The sequence below is a fragment of the Notolabrus celidotus genome, chromosome 12, assembly GCF_009762535.1.
Source record: "Notolabrus celidotus isolate fNotCel1 chromosome 12, fNotCel1.pri, whole genome shotgun sequence".
Lineage (NCBI taxonomy): Eukaryota > Metazoa > Chordata > Actinopteri > Labriformes > Labridae > Notolabrus > Notolabrus celidotus.
This window is the reverse complement of record NC_048283.1, coordinates 21,840,848-21,866,284: the sequence shown is the minus strand read 5'-3', so window position 1 is coordinate 21,866,284 and position 25,437 is coordinate 21,840,848. Positions and strand designations below refer to the sequence as shown.

The 25,437-nt window shown below is 39.9% G+C and overlaps 1 protein-coding gene across 5 annotated transcripts in view; it reads right to left on the bottom strand.

The window, feature by feature from the left end:
- Positions 1-25,437, bottom strand: part of LOC117822586 (focal adhesion kinase 1-like) — a 79,354-nt gene that overhangs the window by 7,060 nt on the left and 46,857 nt on the right. For all 5 annotated transcript variants that reach the window (XM_034697403.1, XM_034697405.1, XM_034697404.1 and 2 more), the window contains 11 exons: positions 24,183-24,267; positions 23,979-24,079; positions 23,625-23,740; positions 23,367-23,467; positions 23,119-23,208; positions 22,739-22,943; positions 12,960-13,071; positions 6,570-6,647; positions 5,699-5,887; positions 5,250-5,375; positions 2,452-2,514 (listed from right to left, as the gene is read on the bottom strand). In XM_034697403.1, the coding sequence (XP_034553294.1) occupies positions 2,452-2,514; positions 5,250-5,375; positions 5,699-5,887; positions 6,570-6,647; positions 12,960-13,071; positions 22,739-22,943; positions 23,119-23,208; positions 23,367-23,467; positions 23,625-23,740; positions 23,979-24,079; positions 24,183-24,267 (1,266 nt within the window). The remainder of the gene's footprint in view (positions 1-2,451; positions 2,515-5,249; positions 5,376-5,698; positions 5,888-6,569; positions 6,648-12,959; positions 13,072-22,738; positions 22,944-23,118; positions 23,209-23,366; positions 23,468-23,624; positions 23,741-23,978; positions 24,080-24,182; positions 24,268-25,437) is intronic.

Here is a 25,437-nt window from a genome sequence, read left to right as displayed (position 1 = left end):
CAAAACATTTGGTTAGGAAGTGTTCAGTCATGCATGTAATCAGAAGCTTCACAGGAAATTAGAACTTCACAAACGCAAAACCAGCAGCTTCTTCTGAAACATTTATGAATCCAGTTTGATGTTGTTGTCACACGACATCACGTCATTGTTTTCGGTTGTAAAAAGCAGAGAGTGCTGAGTTGTCTCTCTTTTCTGTGGTGTGTGGTCTTACACTTTGTTACTTATAAATATTCTGTCAGGATGTATAGGGATAGCAAAAAAGAAAGATGTGCTTCTTAAGTTAGTGCTACCCTTACAAAACTGGACAAAATGCTGCATCTTGTCTTCATGATTTGATGTTTGTGCGCATAAAACCACAAAACTCTCCTGTGGTGCCAGGCTTGTTTCATATTTACTTTGTTGTATTATTACTGAATCAGTGTTGTTTGTTTCTCTGTGAGAAAACAGCTCAGCGCACTTCCAAAAAAGCCTCTGTGCCATCAGAGTGTTGTGGTTTGACAACCACTGACACCCGAAAATACTCTACTACAGCGTTTTACATACACATACTCAAACGAGGGAGATTTTCCCACCACAAACCACAGACATTCAAATTGGAGAAGGAGGAGGACAAGCAGAGAGATGAATTACAGAGACAGGAATATCTGGCCCAAGGCAACTTCTCACTGCTTCAACTGCTAACTTCTGCTGGCTTCCAGAACAAAACTACATACAGATCTTGTTCAGTGTGTTTAATGTGTTCAGCTGTAAAGAGCCCTGCTTTGGGAAAGTTTTATAAAAATGCTGATAAAAGACATTACATGGTTTCATAAGAGAAACCTGAATCACAAAAAGTATTTTGAAAAGCATGGAAATGTGTTTCTTATCCATGAAAACAAGACACTTCTATAAAAGGAGGTAAAAACAGATGAAGTTGCCTTCCAAATATTCAGTGTTCAATACTTTTTTTTTTTTTCCTCTGAGCAAATTTGGCAAATCTCACTGCAGAAAGCCTGTTACATCAAACCACTGAATTTAAAAATGACGTGGTCAGCACTCAAGATAAAACACAAACAAAAGCCAAAAAAAGGGTTTCCTAATAATGATATTGCAATTGTCAAAATGCATTAAAGTAGTTCTGCAGCTGATAAGTGCTTCCATTTTTGGTTTAACTACAGTTGGATTTCACGAGAAAACAACTACAAAGGGTTATTTTTGCCTGCGAACAATCCAAAGCCCAAAGAGGAGCACAGGATAAAGATAACTATGATGTACTTGTAGGTTAAAATAACCTTAGAAATTTTTGATTTTAGTATTGGAGGTAGAACCTTCAGTTATCAGACACCTCTCCATTGGAATCATCTGCCAGTCAGGGTCCAGGAGGCAGACACCTTCTCTACTTTTAAGATTAGGCTTAAAACTTTCCTTTTTGATAAAGCTTAAAGTAAGAGCTCGATCAGGCTTCGACCAGCTCTTAGTTATGCTGCTATAGGCTTAGACTGCCGGGGGAACTGGCACACTGGGATCCTATCTCACCCCCCCATCACTTACTTTAACTATCCCTGTCCCATTGCTGCTACAGACGGACCCGACTCCAGCGGCAACAGCTACTACAACTACTATCCGTCTCATCGCTATCATCGCTCTCTCCTCTATCCCTCTTTCCAACCCCAACTCGGTCAAGACAGATGGCTGTCTAATATGAGTTTGGTTCTGCTCGAGGTTTCTGTCTGTTAAAAGGAAGTTTTTTTCCTTGCTGCTGTAACTAGCTAAATACTGTGAGGTGCAATGCTCATGGTGGATTCAGATGAGGTTCTGTCTTATTATTTCACTGTTTAAGGTCTATGGGGTATTCTGCACTTATCAAAGAGAGATGCTAAAGCTTGCAAATGTCTGGGACACACTATCCTGGCTTTAGACCAATGACTTCTTTTTGAAGCATATTTTCTCCTTCTGGTGTTTTATAAAAGCAGAGTAGTGAAGCCAAGACTACCAACATGCTGAGTAAAGTAAGGTACAGTGAGACAGAAAAAAAAGAATAGAAATATGGCTACTTGTTTTTATGAAACAGCGTTCTATTAATAACTTGTGATGTTGTGGGAATCCATTGACCCCTCATTGCTGACCTCACCCCTAATGGGTCACTTCCTGTCGCTGGATCAAACTCCTCAGTTCTAATCAAAACAAACACACACTGCAGCCAAAAGCAGCAAGTCAAATCTAGAATGTCATTCATCCTCCTCTGATAATATCACGAACAGTTTAGAAAAATAACTTCCACTCTTTTATGAGGTGGGCGTGTTCACAGTGAATTAAATAAGGCTGAGTGAAGTACATCCAGGACCGGGGAACTTTGTCTTTGCTAAGTGTGTAACTTTTCATCACAGTTATCCTGTAGCTGCATGCATTAAGAGTTAGACAGACAGAGACGGAAAAACAGCTTTAGTAAAAGAAAAGAGAAAAGAAACTCACCGGTGGCTGTAGTCCACCATCGTCTCTGTCCAGACTACCTCTGGAACTTCTAGAGTCTGGTTTCTGAACACACAAACAAAAATAAAGAATGTTTATGTATAGTGCATTCACATATTCAGGTAAAGCTTCAGTTCCTGCTAACTGGACCTTCCTCCAGAAAGACTAAAAGTTGTGCAAAGTTGTGCAGTGCCAATGAGATAGTGACTGTTATGTCAATGAAGAGTTAGTCACATTGTTCTGTTGTTTCTCAACATAACAGGCCGCATAGGACTTTTTTTTCTCTTTGAGGTCTTTGAGAAAATATCCTTTTATGGCATTATATTGGCCCTGTATCCTATACTGTACTGTTCGGATTAGCTTCAAACCACATCTTTTACCATGGAAGAGGTGATTCAGGAATTCGTAATAATAAACAACCTGCAATTGGTATATGAAGTCTTAAGGTAAGCGAGTGACTGGGAAAACGAAAGAGTGAATCACAGCGGTGGCGCTCACACAGAAGACTTTCTTTATGCCAGCATGAAACTTCAAATAAAATAGGAACACACTGTTCAGAGCTGTAGGATGCAAAAACAGAGGACGTGCGTTTCGGCACACAAAAAACTTTTTCCAACTTGAACACAACTTTTCAGATTGAAATGTAATCCCTAAACTGAGCTGAACTTCTAAACATCCACCAACAAAGCCAGAGAAAAACACAATAAACACCTGTACTCACACACACGCACACCCACCCCCACCCACACCCACACCCACACACACACACACACACCTGTATAAACCATCACAACAGCTGCTCTCTCACACGCATACACATCCTACCAGTTTTCCAAGACAGGACTTGAAGACCAGCATTGCCGTAGAGTTCATCAATGTAGTCTGATGAAAAGTTTGTGTTGGAATTATTAAACTCTTATCTGTGTTGCCTTTTCTCTTTCTCTCTCTCTCTCTCTCTCTCTCTCTCTCTCTCTTTAGCTTTGTCTGCTTCTCCAGCTAAGTGTCTGCCTGTCTGTGTACCAGCCTGTATTCCAGTCTGTGCCAGCAGTTTCATCAAGACAAAAATTCAGATTCAGCTCCAGCTTCCTGCCTCCAGCTCATTTATATCAGCCTCTGACGCACTGAGTGAGGGAAGGAGAGGAGGAGGAAGGAGGGAGGAGGGTGGGGGTGGGAGGGATGGAGCATGCTGCCAAGGAGCCGTCAGTGTGTGAGCATGTCTACCCGTCTTTCCCAAACGATCACTCCTTTCTACTCCCTTTTCAACCCCTCCCTGAAGTGACAGTGTTGTAAAAAAAACAGCCATTCTACAACATATTCTCACACACGCAAACACACACACACGCGCACACACACACGCACACACACACACACACACACACACGCACACACACACACGCACACACGCACACACACGCACACACGCACACTTTGCCTCTCCAGCTTTTCAGTAATCTTGTGTGTTGTCAGTTAGTGGTTGTCGGTCAAAGACAGACTGTTGACTGAGCTGTCAGATTCTCTAAGCCTATCATTAGCCTGGAATTCACACAGGCCACACCTGCCTACAAACTCTCTCTCTTTCTCTTTCTCTTTATTTCTCTCTCTCTCTCACTCTCCCCCTCTCTCCCCCTCTCTCTCTCTGTGGCACCCAAGCATGCACAATAAACTTGAGCTAAAACCCCAGACAGCCCCTTCAAACAGATTTCACAGAAATATGCATTCTATGAAAAGTTTCTCCATTTCTCCCCCCGTTTTGGTGTAGGAGGGTCCCTTCATCTATTATTTTTACACCTGTCAGCAGAAAGCACTCAATTCATTTATCATTTTTGACAGATAAAAGAGAAGTCAAGGTGAATTTAGTGTTAAATAACCTGCTCTCGGATGGTTCACTAGTGCTACCATAGACAAGAGATGAGCAGTGGTTGATTACTTGATAAAAAGTAAAGACCAGGAAGTAGAGATTAGGGATGTGACATGATTTCCAAATGCTGGGATATTCATTCACTTATTAAAAATCGAAGAGTCTAACCGCATTATGTATATTTTTCTTCAGATCAAGTTGTTCCCAGGTCCTCTCAGAAAATCCTTTCATCGACTTCACTCTTTGCTAAACATTGAAGCAGGGCAGGAATGAGGGCTTAACAGGCATCATTCTGAGCACTAAATATTAGTTCTGCCTCAATGTATTATCACTTTGATTCACAAATATCGCAGGAGAGGATTAATAAAAGTATTTATGGAATTTAACCTCTGAATAATTATTTTCAATTCACAGGAAAATACTTTTGTCAACTTTTTGTTGATGATGATGTGATTAATTTCAGAGAACACATCTACTGAAACACAACATGCATCATGGAGTAAAAACAAGGCAACAACAAAACTGAAAAATAAAACACGACAGCTAAGCAAGACAGTATTTCAGCATTACAGATGAAAACAACACAATCTTAAGCATGCACAACAACAACAACAACAAAAGAGCCCACAGTCTAGAGATGCAGCTGTTTTTCTACCGTCCTCTTGTCTGCAGTGAAATGTTCCTGGTTATTTAGATATATATGCACACACACAAACTTCAACATACACATACACTGTAGTTTCCTAATATTTATTACATTGAAACTAGTCTTACATTTTATAAAGCAAAATATTGTAGGTTAAATGGTGTTGCATGCAGAAATCGGTAGACATATGTTTGCCTCTTATATATACACATATGTTTAAGTCTACTGTTGCAAGATTAGTATTGTTTATTTGTTAGCTCTGGGTGTGTTGTCCAGTGTGTGCACGCTGTGTGTTACCAGCAGTCTCTCTTCCTGCTCCAGCCACCTCTGGTCTTCCTCCATCTGCTGCTGTTGTATCATCAGCTGTTCCTCCATTAACAGGCACTGCGGGCCTACACACTGCTGCATGTCTACTGCCCTGTCCTACACACACACACAAACAAAAATACAAACATGCAACAAAAGACAAGCATAGCAACAGAGATGCACGATAACACAATGACAAAGATGAAGAGAAACGTGCATACACAAACACACACACACACACAGAACAGACAGACACAAACACCAGACTGATGAGAAGCTGGACTGAGATGACAGGCAAACATACTTTAAATTAAATGGAAGCAATGGGCTGTTGATTTGTACCATTTATATTTTTGAAGACTGAAGTAAATTTGTGGGCTGTATCAGCTCACTACATTTCCTGAGTGAGTGTGTTTATGAGTGCAGCATTTTTCTCATACCTCCATAGCAGAGCCCCACAGTGCCATGTCGTGTCCATGTGACTGGGGAAGGTGCTGTGCGTGCGAGTGTGTGTGGACATGGTGGCGGGGGTGTGTGTGTGCGTGGTGCGTCTCCAGCATCGTAGCCTGTGGGGGGTACAGGGCGCTGGGCACCGAAGGAAGGGTGTGAGGGCCGGGGTACCCTGCCATCTGAAGCCAGAGAGGAGGAACAGAGAGAAGAATTCATACTATTGGTTAGTTTTCACAAATGTATAACATATAGATCTTATTTATTACCTCTATGATAACTCCATTTATATCTTACATAAGAGGATTAGAGCAGCTGAAAAAATTAAGGTGAAACATATATGTTTTTTGTTTTTCTGAGATTAAAGTCAGAATTCTGAGAAAAAAGTCAGAATTCTGACTTACATCTACTTTCAGAATTCTGAGATGAATTCAGAATTTTGACTTTTTTCTCAGAATTCTGACCTTTATCTTACAATTCTGAGATTAAAGTTGGAAATTTGACTTTTACCTCAGAATTATGAGATTCAATTCAGAAATCTGACCTTTTCTCAAATACCGACTTTTTTCTCAGAAATCTGACTTTAATCTCAGAATAATAAAAAAAATTGGTCCTGAATGTGTATTTTCTTCCCCAGTGGCCCTAATACTCTTCCATTATATCTTTATCCCTTGAACTTATATTTTTTTTCCTTAATGGCCTAAAACAATCCTTTATGTTCAAAATTCTGCTTTAAAAATACATTTATATGTACAAACACTTACAGCAACCCCAAACCCAAACTGCTATAGACTAAATTGCTGCCTTTTTGAATTAAGTAACAATAGCAAAATAAGTTTTGCTTTGTCCTGTCTGTGTGCATACCTGGTAGTGTCCAGGATGTTGGGAACCAGGATAAAATCCTTCACTCGAGCGAGGACTGGGATAACCTGGTCTACTTGGCTATAGACAGAGAGGGAGGGAGAAAAAAAGAGAAAGATAGACCGAAAGACAGAGATGAAGAGAGATAAAAACAGAGAGAAAGGGCAGGAAATTATTATAAAGATGTTATGCTATGTACATTTTACCCCAAAACAGAACATTTGAATACCACACACTGAGTCATCCAGGCAATCAACACACAAACCCCCAGAAGCTGTTTGTGTGGCTGGGTTAGCTGTCAATCAAAACAGGGGACACCCCACTGGGCTGCAAGTCCAGCAAGCTGTTAGTTTTAATACAAACATTGTTATCAATGGATTACCTCTAATAACTTAGTAATAGTCAGGGACTGTTAGAATCTCTGGTTAATTGTGATGCAGGTGTGTAAGTATACTGTGTAATGGCTGCAAGTTCACCAAACAACTCTCTTTAAAGCTCTGGTTTTTCTAATTTGGTAAAAATGAGACAAACAGCTGCTAAAAAGGTTGATAGAAGAGAGCGTAAAATATGTAAAATCTGCATAACAAAGGGAGTTCTCCTGAGAAATGAGATGTGTTAATCCAAGCTACAGAAGAAACATAATTTATTCTCTTCCAGTCCACTGCACAGCTCGAGCAGCTAAAAGAAAAGGGCTTCGTGAACCCACAGCCATGTTTTATTTCTTGGTTTCTTGTGTTTTGTCGAGATGAAGCTGTTGTATGTTGATGAACAGTTCCTCTCTTATAATAACTGGTGACAGTTTTCTTAGAAATGTTTAAATATCTTCATCACAGAGCTAATTTCTAACACAACATTGTTGTAACCACTACCTTCCACAGTCTCTCATAGTAGCTTTCTCTGGACCACACCTTCGACAGCAAGACAGGCAAAAAGACACACAAGGAGGGAAACAGAAAGCGAAAGAAAAAGAGGTAAAAGAGGAAAAGAGAAAAAAGTAGGAGGGAGGAAAGAGAAGCAGACAAGACAAACAAACTGAAGACAAGACAAACAGCTTCGAAACTCCCATGACAGGAAGACAAGGAAAATATACAGCATGGTGTGACATGGAGGACAAAAAATGACATCTTGGAGGTGAAGATCTGCCCCCAAAAGATCCCTCGCCCTGGGGTAGTCAATCAATGTAGCAGGAGGTTTCCCGAGAACACCCAGTTAAAAAATAGCAAGATAAAAACAGAGAAGACAAGAAGACAGACAGACAGACAGACTAAAGGGTGAGGTTGCTGAAGCAGTGTGTAATAAGACAAGAGATTGGCCAAAATATGAATTTTTGATGACCATTTGAATCTAGGATTGGAAACAGACCCAGCTCATGAAAGTGCCAAGATTGTCATTTCTAGCTCTAGCGTAGAGACAGGTATGACAATTTGCACCATCTACTGGCAAGACAAATCACATGAAGCAATTTTGTCACCACCATCACCTGCAGGAAACTAGCATTAGTGCTGTTTCTGTCTTTATATCGCTCTGTATGTAGTCCCTATTTTAGAAAATCAGCAACCTGTGTAAACAGCTTTGTACACAGTTTGATGCAACTATCTTAAACGACTTGCTCTGCTTAAAAAACATAAAAAGGATAAGTAATCCACCACTTATTTGACAGTGTTAACTCTTATCAAGCAGCGAGCTTCAGTTGGACTCTCTCATTAAGGCTGGCTGGGGATACACCGGAAACCATGTACACATCCATTTAAAAGAACTGATCTTTCCAGCAAAAAACAAACACCTTTGTCATCAGCAGGTAGAGCCATATACCATGTAACCATGAAATGGCATAACTACTCAAGGAATTTTGGAAATGTAACAGCGCACAGTGCAATAAGGACATCCCTTTTTTCACTGCATGTTCCACTATGTACCACTGTGGGACACAAACCAAAGACTCCCATACAAACAACTCACAGTGGAGTGGGGGTCAGTGTGGTAGTTCCATTGCTTTATATGAGGAATGGAGGAATGACTCACTGAGTCTTACATCTGGAGTGAATTCAGACGTCTTCAGACTGATGTTCTAAAGGAAATATTACTGAGTGACAATTTTGACCTGCACAGTTACCTGTATTTCTCTAAAACTCTCTCACTGATATCCAGGGTGCCACAAGCTTCTCTGACTAACAGTATTGACCGTATTACAACCAGACTTTTTTTTTTTTTTTTTTTAAACTCAACATTTTACAACCATAGACTGTATAATGCATACATTGTCCATAACCGTATAATTAATGGACATAGTACCCGTGACGTCACCCATCTGTTTCTTAGGCGCTGTTTTGAAGCCACTCCTCTGCGGGAGCCATATTGGAAATGCTGAACGCAACCAAACTTCTGTCAAAATAGTGTGAGGTAAAGAGGCGGGCTTTGAACCTCCTCGCCAACAGCTACAGTGTTCCCCACTGTCAGTCAAGTCAGTCAAGTCCTTTATTGGCCAAAACTTGTAATCTTAATATCTTCTGAACTGTTGCTTTAGAAAAAAATTAACCTCCCGTACAGTGTGTGCCGATAAAGAAATTAGAACTTCAGACCCAAGCTGTTTTTAGAGCCAGGCTGTAAACATGTTTATTAATACTGCAAAGATCATCTTTTTTGAATTGGTGTGTATGTTGTTTCCGTTGTTGGGATTCATATCTTGAGAACAGAGGTTGCTGCGCTTACAACCAGGCAACGGTGAAAATGATGAAAATAGTACTTTCGAAATGAGATAATATTTACATTAACTCTTCGATTTAAAAAAAATGAACCAATATCCGAGCATTTGAAAATCATGTCCCATCTCTAGTAGGAGGGATCATGTGGGTCATCAAGAGAGCTTATCCTTGACTCCAACAACAGGGTCACCTATAAAAAATAATCTCATGTGCAGTACTACTGACAGCTAGGTCAAGGTGAGAGAGTCAGCTCTGTATATAAACAGGCTTAAGTTAAGATGGGCCTTTCAGCTAGTTCTTTATGTATTTATAGTAACTCTACTGAAGCTTGTAGGAATGTGTGAAGCCAAGGATTTAGAGTAAGTTCTGGACTTCCATCTGGTGTAAAAAAAAATATAAATCATCCTTAGGTTAGATTTATTACATAAAAATGTATGCTACCACTAGATTTATTTTTTGTTAATTCTTTGAAAATTTGCTTCATCATAATATCAAAGCTCCATGTGAGTTAGAGTAGTTCAACTGCTAGCCAGTGGGTTTGGGATTTATCACAGGCATCCACAGCAGTCTAGAAATAGGGTTCAATAATCCGAGGACACATCAACACAATGCCTAACATAAACACATGTCAGCAAGTACATTCAATCACCGCAGAGGACATTCAACAGCATATCCAGGTTAGATAATGCATACCACAAGGCGAAGCATAAACATGCCAATTTACAGTCACTTGAGCTGGACAACACTATATTAGTAACAACAGCACTCATAAATACATCATGGTCGAAAGAGTGAGCTGAGTTTTTTGTGTTATGAAAGCTGCACATCGAACAATATTGAAACAGTAAAGAAAATGGAATCTCAAGCCTGAAAATAAACATAATGCCATGCAGATCAGCCAAAATATTGTTCTCTAAAAATGCTGCTTTTAGGAGAAACTAGATGGAAATGATGTCCTTAAACATGTATGGCTGACAACTTTTTCATGTTGTCTTATGAAACTTAAACTTGTGTTTCATATTGAGAAATACATAGCTGTGTTGATGTGAGTGTAGCTGATGTAATAAATGTAGTAAAAGGCAAAATGTTAATATCCTATCATTTTTGGAACCTAGTCATTATCATCAGTCACCTTTTTAAAAGGATTATTTCAACAATAATTATATACGGGTGCAAAGGGGAACCTCAAAAAGCCTGAACAGATTATCATTCAATGTTAATTTAAATGTGTTTATTAATACAAATATGTTTATTTTATACTTTAATATATTGTGTAAAAGCTACAATTGGAAAGTTGCAGCATTTTTTGAAGAAGACAGAGTTTTGTTAACGAATTACAGGTTTTGTTAAACAGTACAGTTTAGCAGCACATCACCTGCCTTTAAGGGTCTGGGTCTTTGAGAGCAGGGAATGGGGAAAGGTGGATGGGTAAGTACTTGGAGGCTTTGACTGGGTGGATGGGGGTTGGCAGAGGACTGAAGGAAGGTGGAGCATGCTGGGAAGACACTCTGTGTGTGTGAAAGGGGGGCAGGAGAGACCAGTGGGTGCCTCCTACAAGTCTGCACAGCAGGGGGCTGAGGCTGGGGGTCAGAGTCATGTTGTTGAAGGGTACTGGGATCAGTTTGGTAGCCAGGCTGAAAGCTGGGTGTCGGCAGAGCTTTAAGGTTAGAATTTGTCTCTGGCTGTAGGGTTTGGGGTTTGTGTGAACAAACATTTGACATGCTGCAGGGGAGAGTGATAAGGTTTGGACTAGAACGGAAGAGAAAAGGGGAGAAGTGCCAAGAGTCTGAGTTTGAGTTGCATGATGCTGGATTCGTCTTGTGGGGGCAGCTGCCATTGGACATACTGTCTGAACTGGTGTGATGTGGAGGATAGAGGGTTAAGCTAGGATGAGTTATTGATTCAGGATTAAAACTGGTGTTCTGCTGAGATAAAGAGTGACTGTAGTAAGCACTGTTTGGAGGAAGAAGTGGAAGAGGAGGAGGACTGGGAGAGGAGTAAAAGTGATGGGGAAACTGCAGAGAGGATGAGTAGAGCGGAGGAGTGGGGAGGTGAGATGAGGAGCAGGGAGACGTAGGATGAGGGTTTCCAAGGCAGAGGGAAAGCTGAGAGGCAAAGCGCTGTTTTGGATGGCAGTGATGGAGAGGAGAAGGGGCAGACAAACAATCCAGACTGATGGTGGGCTGCAGGGAGGGACGACGGCTGGGCTGCAAACAGAAAGACAAAGGTAGAGGAGAGACACGTGGGGAAAAAAAGGCATATAGTAGACAGGTGAGAGAGACAGGGATGAGGTGAAGCACAGATATGCAGTAACGTAACCAAAGCCATATGGTGGGTGTGCCTTTGAGGCACAAACATGAAAAGGCTTTTACCTTCCAGGGACTATCTTAATTCCTGTTTCTTGCCAATAAAAGGAACGAAACAAAAGAGTTAAAAAAAATCCTGGAACAAAATTTTGATATCGGGGAGAAAGAAGAAACACTGAAGGCTTAAAAAAAACCTTTTGACTTGTATGAACTTCTATTCAAGGCATATGGCTTTAGTTGCAACGCAGTTAACAGATGCTAATAGCAGGGGTATGGGGGGGGGGGGGCAATAGGTGAGGGTGAGTCAACAAGCAGCTGGGGTATAACACTGTGAGGTGGGATGGGTGGGGGATGGGTTTATGGATTTTTGTTTACAAAACATAGTATGACAAGATCAAACACATTATAGCATATTTTCAAATGAGGAAAAAAAAGCAGAGGATTGTGTATTTCAAAAACCTGAATCCTGTTCTGGTTTTTGGCAGTTTTCAACAGTATGTGTCACAGAGTTTGGCTGTGGTTGGTGGCTCTTCTTTGCCAATAACACAAACCCAGAAATGTCCTTGAATACAATATCAACCTCAATTGTATCGCAAGGGATTGTTATCACACAAGCATATCATAAAAAATATGCCAGAACACTTACAAGAAACAAAGCTGCATTTTAGATTAATACATACTTGAATGAATGAATGAATGAATGAAAATAAATATTCAAAAGCAGAAAAAAAAACAGTGGATGTGACAGAAAGTCCCATGTCTAAAGAGCTCATAGTGTCCTATTACCCCTCTAGAACACTACGCTCCCATGCAGGCCTGCTTGTCGTACCTAAAGTCTCTAAAAGTAGTATGGGAGGTAGAGCCTTCAGTTATCAGGCTCCTCTCCTTTGGAATAATCTACCAGTCAGGGTCCAAGAGGCAGACACCTTCTCTACTTTTAAGATTAAAACTTTCCTTTTTGATAAAGCTTATAGCTAGAGGTGGCCCCGGCTTTGACCAGCTCTTCGTTATGCTGCTATAGGCGTAGACTGCCGGGGGAACTGGGACACTGACACACTGGGATCCTATCTCTATGATCAAAAATTCAAACTTATTCAAAAAGAGGAAACATCAAATAATGAATTTACAAGTTAAAATAATTCAAATGCTTTACTACATCAACAAATATGAAACTGACTTCCCATGAGGGCATTAATGAGAGACTACACTCTCAAACTAAAGAGAGTGTTGGACTTGCAATCATCAGTGTGTCTCACAGCAAACAGCACAAACACAACAGATGCTCTTTATTATAACACCTGCTGTACCCATACAAACACAGACAGTCAGACCGACAGACAGACACACAAAGATGCAAACACAAGTGTGTTATGGTAGGGTCTTACTTTGGGTGGCGCTTCATCAGACCCCCCAGAGTCCCAAGAAACAGTGACCTGTCTCCTCATCTCCATCCTGCTCCTTTCCTTCTGCTGGAGTTTCTCCTCCTCTAATATAGTGCTGGAAAAAAAAGGTAAAAAGATGTAACACAAAGAACTCATTTCATCCAAGTATAACATTCCAGAGAGTTTATTGTGGATCACTTTGTGTCTTTTTTGCCACAATCTACTTTAAGAGATGCATTGGTGCATCTTTTAGAGGTGTTCTGAGCAGCTGATCAAGACAAATATGTTTGATCTGCTTTTTTTGTTTGAAACTATGCCTATGGTGGTCCAGCATGTCCTGATACATGGTCGAGGCAGGTGGTTGTCAAACATGATTCTGGTTCTGCTCAAGGTTTCTGCCTGTTAAAAGGATTTTTTGCCTTGAAACTGTTACTTGCTAAATACTGCGAGGTGCAATGCTCCTGGTGGATTAAGATGAGATAAGATTGAGTCCTCTCAGTAAGAGGGGGCTGGATCTTATCCTGTCTTGATGTTGGGTCTTTGTTAATAATCTAACAAAGAGTACAGTGTAGACCTGCTATGTTTGTAAAAGCACTCTGAGATAACGTTTGTTTGAGATTGATTGATTAATTGATTGATTGATTGATACATACATCGGCCAAATATAAAGTAAATGATGACGTTCCCCCTGCATTCACATTCGAACAAGTCTTAAACATCCTGCGGTGTGGAAAATTCTATAAAACTAGTAAACAAAAATTGAAAAATGTAAAGAAAAACAACGTGAAAGAATATGTGGACATTTCTGAAACAACTTCTCAACACTTGGTATTCAGAATGTAAAGTACTGTGTTTTTTTTGGATACTTAAAGTTTAGAGCCTCATTTCCATAAACTCAAACAAACACACACACTCACAAACATCTTCACACACAGTTCACTGTAAGGCTTTCCTCAATAAAAATGTTTTCCTACACATTACTATTTCATTACTGCGTGCTTAACATCGTCACATACTGACCACACAGCGTTCCTCACATTGTTTGTACAGATTATCAAAACACAAACAAAGTCATTAGCAATTCTTGTTGTTGTGAAATGTCTCAGTGAGGCAATAATCAAAACAGTTCCATCCAATTAACACATCTTTATAAAAACTTAAACCTTAATGTACTTTTAATCGTAACCTCAGCAGTTACAGAAGCAAGCCACAATCTTCTGGGTTAAGAACAAGCTCAGTCACCACCAAGGAACATCCTACGCCCCAAGACCAAGACCACCAATATTTGCATTTTAATATAAGTTTGGTAGCCAAATAAACCTCACTGAATTCATACTTACTGACCTGCTTCCTGGGACACTATGGCCAAGCCAAACCAAGAATCCCAGGGAGGAAGAAAATGCTGCTGAGGAGTACACACCTCCACAAAACTGCTAACTGATCGATCCAATACACACAAATACTCAACCCACTCTGACACCAGTCACACACCCTTTCTACTCTCCTTTCCTCAACAAGGGTAAGAGCTATTTCTGGCAACATGATTACCCCCCCACATGTTCTGTTGTCTCCTGCTGTGTGCTGTGTATTCATGTGTGTGTGTGTGTGTGTGTGTGTGTGTTCCTGCACCTGTCCTAGTCAGTCTCCTGTCAGGTCTTGTCCTTCTTTTCCATCACAACACATTCACACACGTACAGTTATATTAATGTAACAACTTATTTACAATGTATGACCCCATGAAACACAGTGAGCAGCGCCTCAACCATCAACAGATGATCCATCATTTATAAGCAGAGCATTTCAAAATATTTATCCTTACTGACTACATGTATTTTTTTTAAATTAAAACACATATTTTTTAATAGTATGAATTATTAAATACAAATGTTTAACTCAGTTTGTACATATAACATTTACAACATGCATTCAATTCTACTGAGTTCATTATTTTTGTTAATAATGAGCTTGTTTTTGTTTGGCTGGTGTTTCTAAATCATATTTCATTTTAACATTCACACTTCAGTGTTCTGTGAAGAATTCACTGCCAGCTACCAACCGTATAACTGTTTCCTTTTCTCTCTTATTCTCCTCTATCCCTCTTCCCAAGCCCAACTTGGTTGAGCAGAACCATGAGTCTGTTTCTGCTCGAGGTTTCTGCCTGTAAAAAGGGAAGTTTTTCCTTGCCACTGTAACTAGCTAAATACTGTGAGGGGCAATGCTCATGGTGAATTAAGATGAGATAAGATCGAGTCCTATCAGAAAGAGAGGACTAGATTTTATCCTCTCTTGATGTTTTTATCTTTTTTTGCTTTGTTTGCATGTTTAAAATAAAGATATCAATCAGTCGTAGAAATGGCAGATGGCTGTCTAACATGAGTCTGGTTCTGTTGGAGGTTTCTGCCTGTTAAAAGGAAGTTTTTCCTTGCTGCTGTAACTTACTAAATACTGCCAGGTGCAATGTTCATGATGGATTAAGATGAGATAAGTCCTATCAGTAAGAGGGGACTGGAACATATCCTGTCTTGATGTTATTATCTTTTTCTGCTTTTTTTGCACGTTCAGACTGATTTTTTATTTAATCCAGATCTGAAGTTATTCTCGTCTTTCTGTTTAGCTTCACAAATTCGTCACTAGTCCTGATTGTATTTTGGCTAACTTCATGTTTTTCTCTATCTTTATCAGACCTTTAAAACAACTCCCTAAAAATGTTTCTTTGGCAGGTTTCTGTCTGCAGGAGAGGGTTTTGTTTTTTTGTGCTGAACTTTATTAATCCCATGAGTTTAACAAAACAAGGGCAGACCATATTAAAACACAGAATGGTGCAAGCCAAAATAAGAAAATAGTCTCCTAGTTCTTGTAAATGCTCTCACTTTGTGTTTAACGACAAACAGTATTATAACATTGTGTCCCTGGCCTTTTTTTTTAATGTCCACACAAGACAAGTTATTAGACTCAATCTGACATTAAGAACTGTGATGCTCTCTGCGGCTCCAAAATCAAACTGACAAATCTGCTAAAGGACACTCAACACTGTAGTCACTGACTTAATATTACTGCTTTTACCTTGAAAACCCTTATTGTTGTTGGTTCTGCGCACATATTTATGTGTGTGTGTGTGTGTGTGTGTGTGTGTGTGTGTGTGTGTGTGTGTGTGTGTGTGTGTTTTATAATAATGTGATGGTTTAATTGAGACCTGCCAAGGGGCTGCAGATGTAAATTGGTTTTAAGCTAGTACAATGCATCAAATGGCAACATTTATGTTCAATATTGTACATGGTCCCTTTATAAATAATCTAATAATAATAAAAATAGACATAGACCCTGACTGTAGACAGTCATGAATAAATCTTCCAACCTTGCCTAACAGTGTAACAGTAAATGACATCATACGTGTGATGATGATCATAACATCATCACCTGGAAGCATCAGCAGTCTGATGTGCTGTCTCCTCCCACACCTCCCCCACATCAGCACCTGGAATAACACAGCCTGTTATGTTTATTTACTTAGGCTGAGGCACACTGCTCAATCTTGGACTTTTAAGACAACACCCAGGGTTACTTTTGTGAATGTCTCAACCTGAACCCTTTCTGAAACAACCGTTACTGACTGAAACTGGGAAACATGATTCAGGTATCAGGTTTGAAGCGCACCTATAAGTTAGGATACAGGTGGCATGTACTTCCAGAACCTGAAGTAATGGGTTCTGGAAAGAGATAGAAAACCTAAAAAGTACAGAAGTCTGCACACCAGAAGCTGCTGCAACGGTCCAAAATATCACTTGAGGTGATATGTTTCATTAAATGCATGTTGGAGCCGCTTCTGTTGACTTATCTACTTTTTACACTTATAAGTTAATCAGACAAACTGGTCCAGAAGTTTACTCTATTACTCTATTTTCTCTCACAAATGTTTGGATGATGTAAATGTATATAAACAGATCTTTTTGAGTATGCAATCTAAAAATGCGAAAAAAGTTATTTTATTAAAATAATTATAACTGATGCTGGCTGTAAATCAGGCTGGAACAACACATTGATTCCCTCTAATTTGGCATCATGCACTATCACATGCCTATCACAGCAATTTAGTAAGATGACTCAAATAATAAAATAAATGTGGAATAGTATAGAAATAATGTGAATTCATACTTAAGCTAGGCCATGCAAAGAAAATGTGTCCAACAAATACTCGCTTTGGTTTGGCCTACTGGGACTAGAGCATCCAATGAACGCCACACACTGGCATACAAACTTAGGAAATCTTGAAGAGACACCACTTTACCTTAGGTGCAGGTCAATCTGACAACAGCAAACTACATATCCAGTCCAGGGCTTCTAGGAGAATAAGGCAACACCTAAACAGATGAGGTTTCACTGGTACTCAGCACTGACACTCTACTGAAGGTCAACTTGAATAGCTGCAAAAAATTCCAGTCACGCTTTAAGGAGAAAACAGACGACTGCTGGCATGATGACACAAATATGCTCTGCTGCAGCTGGACAAAAAAAAATGATGAGGCTAATGGCTACAATCCTTCACAACACATAGATGTCACTATCAAGACAACACGATCTGAGAGCAAGGGGCTTCTGAGCTTCACCAGGAGAGCACAGAGCAGCAGTAGTACCGCAAGCAGTTTTCTTTTCTTTCATTCTTTCCCACTATTTTCTCTCTCTCTCTCTCTCTCCCTCTCCCTCTCTCTCTCTGTTCTTTGGAAAGCTGTGTAGTTCCTGGCAGCTGCCCAGTGTGTAAACACACATACACACACGCACATGTTAGTCCTACCGTCTAGGAAAACTGTAGTAGAAGCTGAGAGCTGCATACTTGGCATGAAAGACCTATAATTGATATTATGATATAAAAGTTGTCCAGACCGAACATAAACCAAACTGTATGACCTTATATGGCATAGCTTTCCCCTATTAATAGCCAGGGACCACTGGGAACACAGTCAATATTGACTCGGTTTCCAAGACACTGGCTGAGGCACACTAAGGGGTTTTGTCATGCTGTTACATGACAAAATTAAAATTGAATTAAATGTGAATTAAATAGAAATGTTCTTTATTTTGTCAGATTAGCACTCAGGTATGGTTCACATGCTTTTTTGGCAAGCGGCCTTTGCAGCCCATTAAACCATACAACCACAAACCCACGTACATGTGAAAGAAGAGTGGACCTGTGTGTTTGAAGATAAAGTACTGGTTTTGAGCCAAAACAGAAAAGCAAGATTTAGAAACGATGCAGAGGTGAGACAAGGATGAACAATAGAGAGAGAAGTTTGAAAAAGAGAGAGGGATAGAGAAGAATCTATCGGACCTTGAGAGGATTGAAAGTGTAACGAGGGTGGAATTTAAGGTGTGAGTCATGCTGGTTTTCAAGCAAACCTATAAAACCACATGGGGTTCAAAATGCACTCTTATTTTCCTGTTTCTGTGTGTTAGAGAGAGAAAGATGGAGGGAGAATGTGCATGTTGAAGGAAACAATGATGGTGTGCTGCTGAAACCGAACATGTCCTATTCCTGGGCAAAGAAAATGTCCTATGCACTGACGTTACTATCAAGATGTCAAAGAAAAACACATTCTAATTTTATCTTGTTTTCTTAAGAGGATTTAAAACTGCTCTCATTAATATGAAGTAATTGGTAGTTTTAGATCAATTGGCAGTATATGCATGACACAAAGTCACAATTAGTACTTGTAATGCAAGGTGTAGAAAATGTATTCTGTGAAATAAAATAACTAAATGCTGCAAGGTGAAATGCTCATGGTGGATTAAGATGAGATAAGATCTATTCCTGTCAGTAAGAGATGACTGGATCGTATCCTGTCTTGATGTTGGGTCTTTGTTAATAATGTAACATAGAGTACGGTCTAAACCTGCTCTGTTTGTTGAAGCATCTTGAGATAACGTTTTCTGTGATTTGGTGCGATACAAATAAAGATTGATTGATTGATTGATTGATTGAATATGTGTGGAGCAGGCTCAAAAATAGTCCTCGCTGACACATAGTCATATAAAGTAAAGGCTCAGGCTACAACATGTGGATTTACTGCAGCAAGATAAAATATATTTCAGACTCACAGTGTCCAGTTTTCAGCCTTTATGTTCTTATTAAGAAAAATAAGCATGTGAACGTGGTCAGATTTCAGCCGGGAGCGCAACCGAGTCATAATCAGTCCAGGGAAATGTAACGCACTTGGAGACCTGTCACACAGCCACAGCCCCCAGCTGAGTATCTCACCTTTAGCCAGCTGATTCACATCAAAACATGCTTTAAACGTAAAAAAACCTCCCTGATAGCTGAGCGAAATATGAGACCACACAATGTTTGTTCCATGTGACTGAAAATCAAAAAGAAAAAAACGTGTTCGAGTCAGTTCTTCACTATGAATTTGTCAATACCTGATTAATTTTTAACTTCCCTAATCCAAGTGCAACAGCTGACATCTGAAAAACTGCTGTGATGTTTAAGTAGAAAACTTTGGAGCATTGTCGTTACTAGTTCCTGAGTTCTGACACTCTCTCGTCTGAGATGGTGACATTACTTGAATAAATGTAGGATTGTGTTTCAATGGATAGTTTCGCTTCAGAGTTTTGGTAGCCAGTATCAATTCAGTTCTTATGATGCGTCTTACAGTCAGATGTGATGATGAAAGATTACTTTGAAAAAGACACAGGTCTGTTCATGTCAGGATGAGTTTGAATTATTGAGTCACAGAGGCTGGGAAATACTTGATTCCTACCTTACCTCTCCTTAACCCTTTTGTATTAAAAATAAATGGCGTTTGCTCTCTCATGATAACACGTTTTAAAATATTTTGATGACAACTTAGTTTTTAAGATAGATGAAATGAGGGTCTTTGATTAAAGCATCATTGTGCATGAAAATATTCCAAATCTACTTAAATTAAACTTTATGTTTTCGATTAGTGAATGCATGTTAAGTGAAAAAATTATTATCCATTTGTTGGTGATGTAATTTTGCCTGCCAGGATCCTATGATTAGCATTTATCATAATCACATAATGAAACCTTACAGGTTCTCATAAAACCATAAAACATGTCAGGTTTCTCTTCATGTGCTGTTTTTATCTCCCCTTGGCTCCTGCTAGTAACTCAGGATTTCAATCCTTAGGTTTAGTTATCTCATAATCTTAGGAGTGAACTTCTAAGTACCTTGCTAAAACTTCCCACAAACGGTTAATTGTCTTGCCCAGTAATTAGTATGACATAGTATGATTCATAAATAGGTTTGGCTATACGAGTGTGTTGATACAGTCTGGACTTACTCAGACAGTTTTGAAATAGCGTACAGCGTCGTCTAGCTCTGTCTTATCTGATCGCAACATGCCCAGGTTATTGTCTATGTCTCTGGGCTAGCAACAAGGCAGTGATGTATAATTTAACTAAGAAGCAAGGCGTGACATACATATCTCATTTGATCTACCTCCCTCATCTTAACGTTGGGGTTTCCATGCCAACCATAGAGCCATTAGCCTAAACAGGATAGAAACGTGCTGACTGTAACACTTTTGTTTTGGCTTGTTTGTGAGGTTAAATCTGAGGGTGCTGAACCAGGTTGAAACTGTCTGTCTTTGTATACTATCTTTACAAGTGTCAAATGTGCTACTTCTTCACAAACCTGTTTAACATTGAATATAGATGTAAACAATGTAAAACAGCTTGAAATATAACAATGATCACCATTAAGTTCCAGGATGCTCTGCGAAAACCAAGAAAACAGCTCAGAGCTGCACTACACAGCCCACTGCTACAGAGTAGATGTTGGAAAAAAGTGATGCTTCTCAGCGGCTGTTGTCATAGTCAAAAATCTATAGCATGCTTGGGATATCATTTTTGTGAAAACACTAGGGATGGGCATTTCAAGCCAAAATACTATTCGATAATCACTGGCATTTATTCGGCGATTAATAGTAATCGGGATCTGTGACAGCAGGTTTGAACCGTCAAGTTGATATAACAGCGACTAACACAGGACTTCCACCAGATCCATGTCTGGTCCGTCTCCAATCCGCTGTGGTCCAGCTCCGTGCTCTCTCATCTGTCAACACCCACCGGTTGCGATTTTGGAACGCAGCACAGAGCTGAACTGCCTAACCACTGGAGTTACGTGACCGAGGTTTCCCACGGCAAACACTGAATCAAGGATTATCCTGCTCCTCTCCCCATCCATGTTGTCTTTATCAGCCTCTGAAAAGCTCTGACTTGATGACTCCAGGCTTGCCTCCGCTCTAAATGACATTTTGTGTCATAGTTAACTTTAAAACGATCTAACGATAACACAGAGTGTTTTATTCTGAAAATTAACTGGATGTTTTAATTTTATTTTGGTGCCTGACTTCCTGTCCTACTCCATCTGATCTCTGCTGATTGATGCATCGTGCTCCAGCATCCAGCAAGAATAGAAGTCTGGCGTACCCTCTGAGCTGGTACCCTACAGAGCGGATCCAGTGGGGTTTAACAAATTGACTAAAATAGAAACCTATCAGATCCGGTGCCTTGACGGATCGGAGACAGACCGGACTCAGATCTGGTGAAATTTGGCCGTAACACAATATCTGTTGTGCTGCACTCCACGACACACCTGTCCCGTTAACAGTCCGTTTGTGTGGCAGTCACGTTAACCAGCACCATGACAAGATGCTGCTATTAGCGGGCACCGTCTCAACCTTTACATCGGTGTCTCTGTGACGCAGCAGCGTGGCATGTGTGTTTACATTTTACTGCCATGCTCAGTCTCTGCTATTATCTCTGTTTCTGAATCTCACGCTACTACACATGCATTTCCAGCGACTGTCGCAAATGTTTTCTTCTTCTTTTGCTATTTAATGCAGTTAGCATTCCACTTCTTCTGTTACTTGATGCAGTTAGGAAACAGCTTTAAGACAAGAAAATATTCTCAAATAACTCTTTGTTTTTTAATAAATGAACGAATATTCCCATCTCTAGTAAACACATTTATTCAGAGAATTGATTTTGATGGTAGGTATCCTCTCACCACACAGGAAATTATTTTTCCACTTCATCCAGTTCTGTTATTAAAAAGCCTTCCTGACAAGTCAGCTTGTATTTGAGTTTCATTCTTAGATTTCAGATACTAGTCTTATCCATCCCTCCTTTAAAGGTTATGTCTGATTTGCTCTGTGACTTGCAGCTACAGGCTGGCTAGAGAATTTGCTTCTTTTGTCTTAATCATGGTAATCTCAAAAGATGAATGGAGCAGACAGACAGTGACACCTGCTGTTATCACAGTGTAAAGAACACTGAAAATATTTACTGCAGCACATTCTTTTATCTGAACTAAAACTGAAAGAATAGCAGAGAACAACATTGACAGAAAATAACAAAGTGATATTTTAAAAACTGGAGTTAATACTAGCATAAATGTATAAACTGTAGGGTTGTAAAGGCATAGGCTATGTTACAGAACTTATTTGAACCCAGCTTTTCAGGGTCATTCTCAAACTTTACTAGAATTAATGTAACAAATATTCCCCTGTACCATTCTTTCAATAACCCATATTTTCTTTGAGAATCTTTCACTCAATACCTATTAGACACGAATGTTGAACCTCTATCCCACAGATATGATAAAGTGTTATTTTTCCAACCTTCGGCAGGTAGAGCGCTACTTGACTGATGACAGTCTCAACATGTCAAAGTGTCCTCCAGCGAGACACTGAACCTCAAATGGCACCCACTTATAGAGTCACACACACATACACGGTTTCAAAGCACACTTCATTAAGTACCTCAGTTGTGTTTTGAGTTCGGTGAAGCGAGGCCTTTTACTGGGGTCATACGACCAACACTTTGTCATCAAGCTGTAGAGAGTAGGAGGGCACTGAGGGGGCATAGCCAGTCGTTCCCCGTTCTCTATCCTGCCAATGACATCGTTGTTTTTCACACCCTGGAAAGGCTTGATGCCGAACATTAGGATCTCCCACATACAGACACCTTTGGAAGAATTGAAAACATAAACACTCAATCAATGCGAGACAGCCACATATTGGCTTTTAAACACTGCAAAGATAGAGAGTCAAGACAAATCAAAAGCCCACTTACAACTACATTTATTTCTACAACAGAAAACTTGAGGACAAAACTAGAGTCAAATAAGATTTAAACGTACCAAACATCCAGACATCACTGGCTGTGGTGAACCGTCGGAAGTTTATGGACTCTGGAGCCATCCATTTAATAGGAAGTTTACCTTTGGATGCTGAGAAAACAAATCAAACAACAGAAACTACATGTCAGGCATATGAATAAAAATGACCCTCTCCTTTGTGTGTCATCGCAGGATAAAGAGAGTCATCAGGAGACGGTGAAGCGTGGACTAACAGGAACATTGTGCAAGTGTAGATTTGTTGTGTTTACCTTTGTAATAAGAACTATCTTCCATGTAGCGTGACAAACCAAAGTCCCCAAGCTTCACACAGTCAACTGTAGACACTAACACGTTTCTCGCTGCGATGTCCCTGGAGAAGACAAAGCACTTAAATGACAGGAAATCCCAGAAACGTTGACATTTCTCTATTAATTGACTAGACACTTGTTACATGAGGCAGTCATTTAGAGCTCTGCTGTAGCTTCCAACCTTTTCATATTTTGGGTCTGTGACACCCTGTTGCATACCTGTGTACAAATCTCTTGCTCTCCAGATATGCCAAAGCCGTGCTGAGCTGATATGAGTACAAGATGAGAGTGGCCAAGTCCAGACTGTACTTTCTCACCTGGAGAAACGATCTTAACTAAAGAGAAGAAAAAAAACACAAACAAAGGGACATGAGAGAAGTGACAATTTTGACCATAAGAAACAGATGAAGAAAAACTGGGAAAAAGTCAGAGGAGAAAGTTAACTAAAGGGAAGATATTGAGATATTGTGTCGAAGAAATTGTAGAGATGTTTAACAATAAAAGATTCTTGCTTAATCTAACATCTAAACATCCAGGTACTGTTAGACATTTTACATATTATCATTGTGTTACCTCTCCAAGTGTGCAGAGCTCCATGATGATCCAGACCGGGTTCTCAGTGATGACTCCCATCAGCTTCACAATGTGAGGGTGGTCAAACTGACGCATGGTCACTGCACAGGAAGAAGGAGAGTTGGAAAGGTCAGTTCAACAACAGCCGATAAAAAGGATAGTTGTCTGAAGGTAACATCTAAGGAACACAGAACAGGTACTCACATGCTTCTTGGAGAAACTTTTCCCTGACGCTATCCGACGTAGAGTTCTTACACGTCTTCACTGCCACTGACAGCGCTGGGTTCTCCTACAAGAAACACATGAAAGAAAGATTAATCAGCAACATGACAGAGGCATCTACATTCAGCATGTTCACCTTCTGGGGGAAATCTAGAACCAAATCAAAAACATTAAATCCTAACTCTCTTTTCCTACAGCTGTACTATACAGCAATTATTGTGACATGATTTCAAATGCATCTTTGTTTTGTAGTGGAGACAGGGACAAACGAGGAGAGTGACTGTTTAAATTGCACACAGGGCTCCAGATTAACTTTTTTATTGGTAGTTCTTACTGCTGCTCCCAACTTCAAAAAGTAAGGAGCACCAGCAAAATTTTCAGAGCACCCACTGAAAATTAAGAAGCAGCACAACTACAAGATACATGCTGACATTTGTTTTATACTGTAAAATGGCCTGGATTAGAATTTTGGTCTATGAAATCTGGCTCTCTGTCTGTCCTCCTAAGGGGTCTAGGAGGCCCCCTAACCCTAAACACTGCCCCTACCTATAATTGTAATGGAAAATTAAAAGGTAATATGCAAGTCTGCATTTATGTTCATATCAAATTAGTTAGTCCACGTGTTCTCTCCCTCCCTCCCTCCCTCCCTCCCTCCCTCCCTCCCTCCCTCTCTCTCTCTCTCTCTCTGTGGCACAAATATGGTACGTGTAATTATTAATTGAATTAGTACAGAGCGCCCTCACATCTCGATTACAGCGTGTAAGTATGTTATTAAAAAGTTCCAACATGCACCATGTGATGTGCTACCGAAGCGCAGTGAAAAAAAGAGTGTCTAAAAGCTGTTTTAACCCATCTCAACCTGAGAATGTCAAGCTGATGTTTGATTGGTTAGTGTCTCGACCTTTATGTCAGTGTTTCTGTGACGCAGCAGCATGGCGTGTACAGTTTACATTTTACAGCTATGCTTAGTGTCTGCTATTATCTCGGTTTCTGAATCTCACACCACTACACTTATTTCTAGTGACTGTCGCTAATGTTTTCTTCTTTTCTTGCTATTTAATGCAGTTAGCATTCTTCTTCTTCTGTTACTAATATTCACATTAACTCTTTGGTTTTTAATAATTTCGAGCATTCGAAAATATTGTCCCATCTCTAAGAGGCACATGGAGCTCTTAAATGACGTCATATCACTTCACCTCTTAAAAGGCATTACTAATCCACCACCAATCACTATATT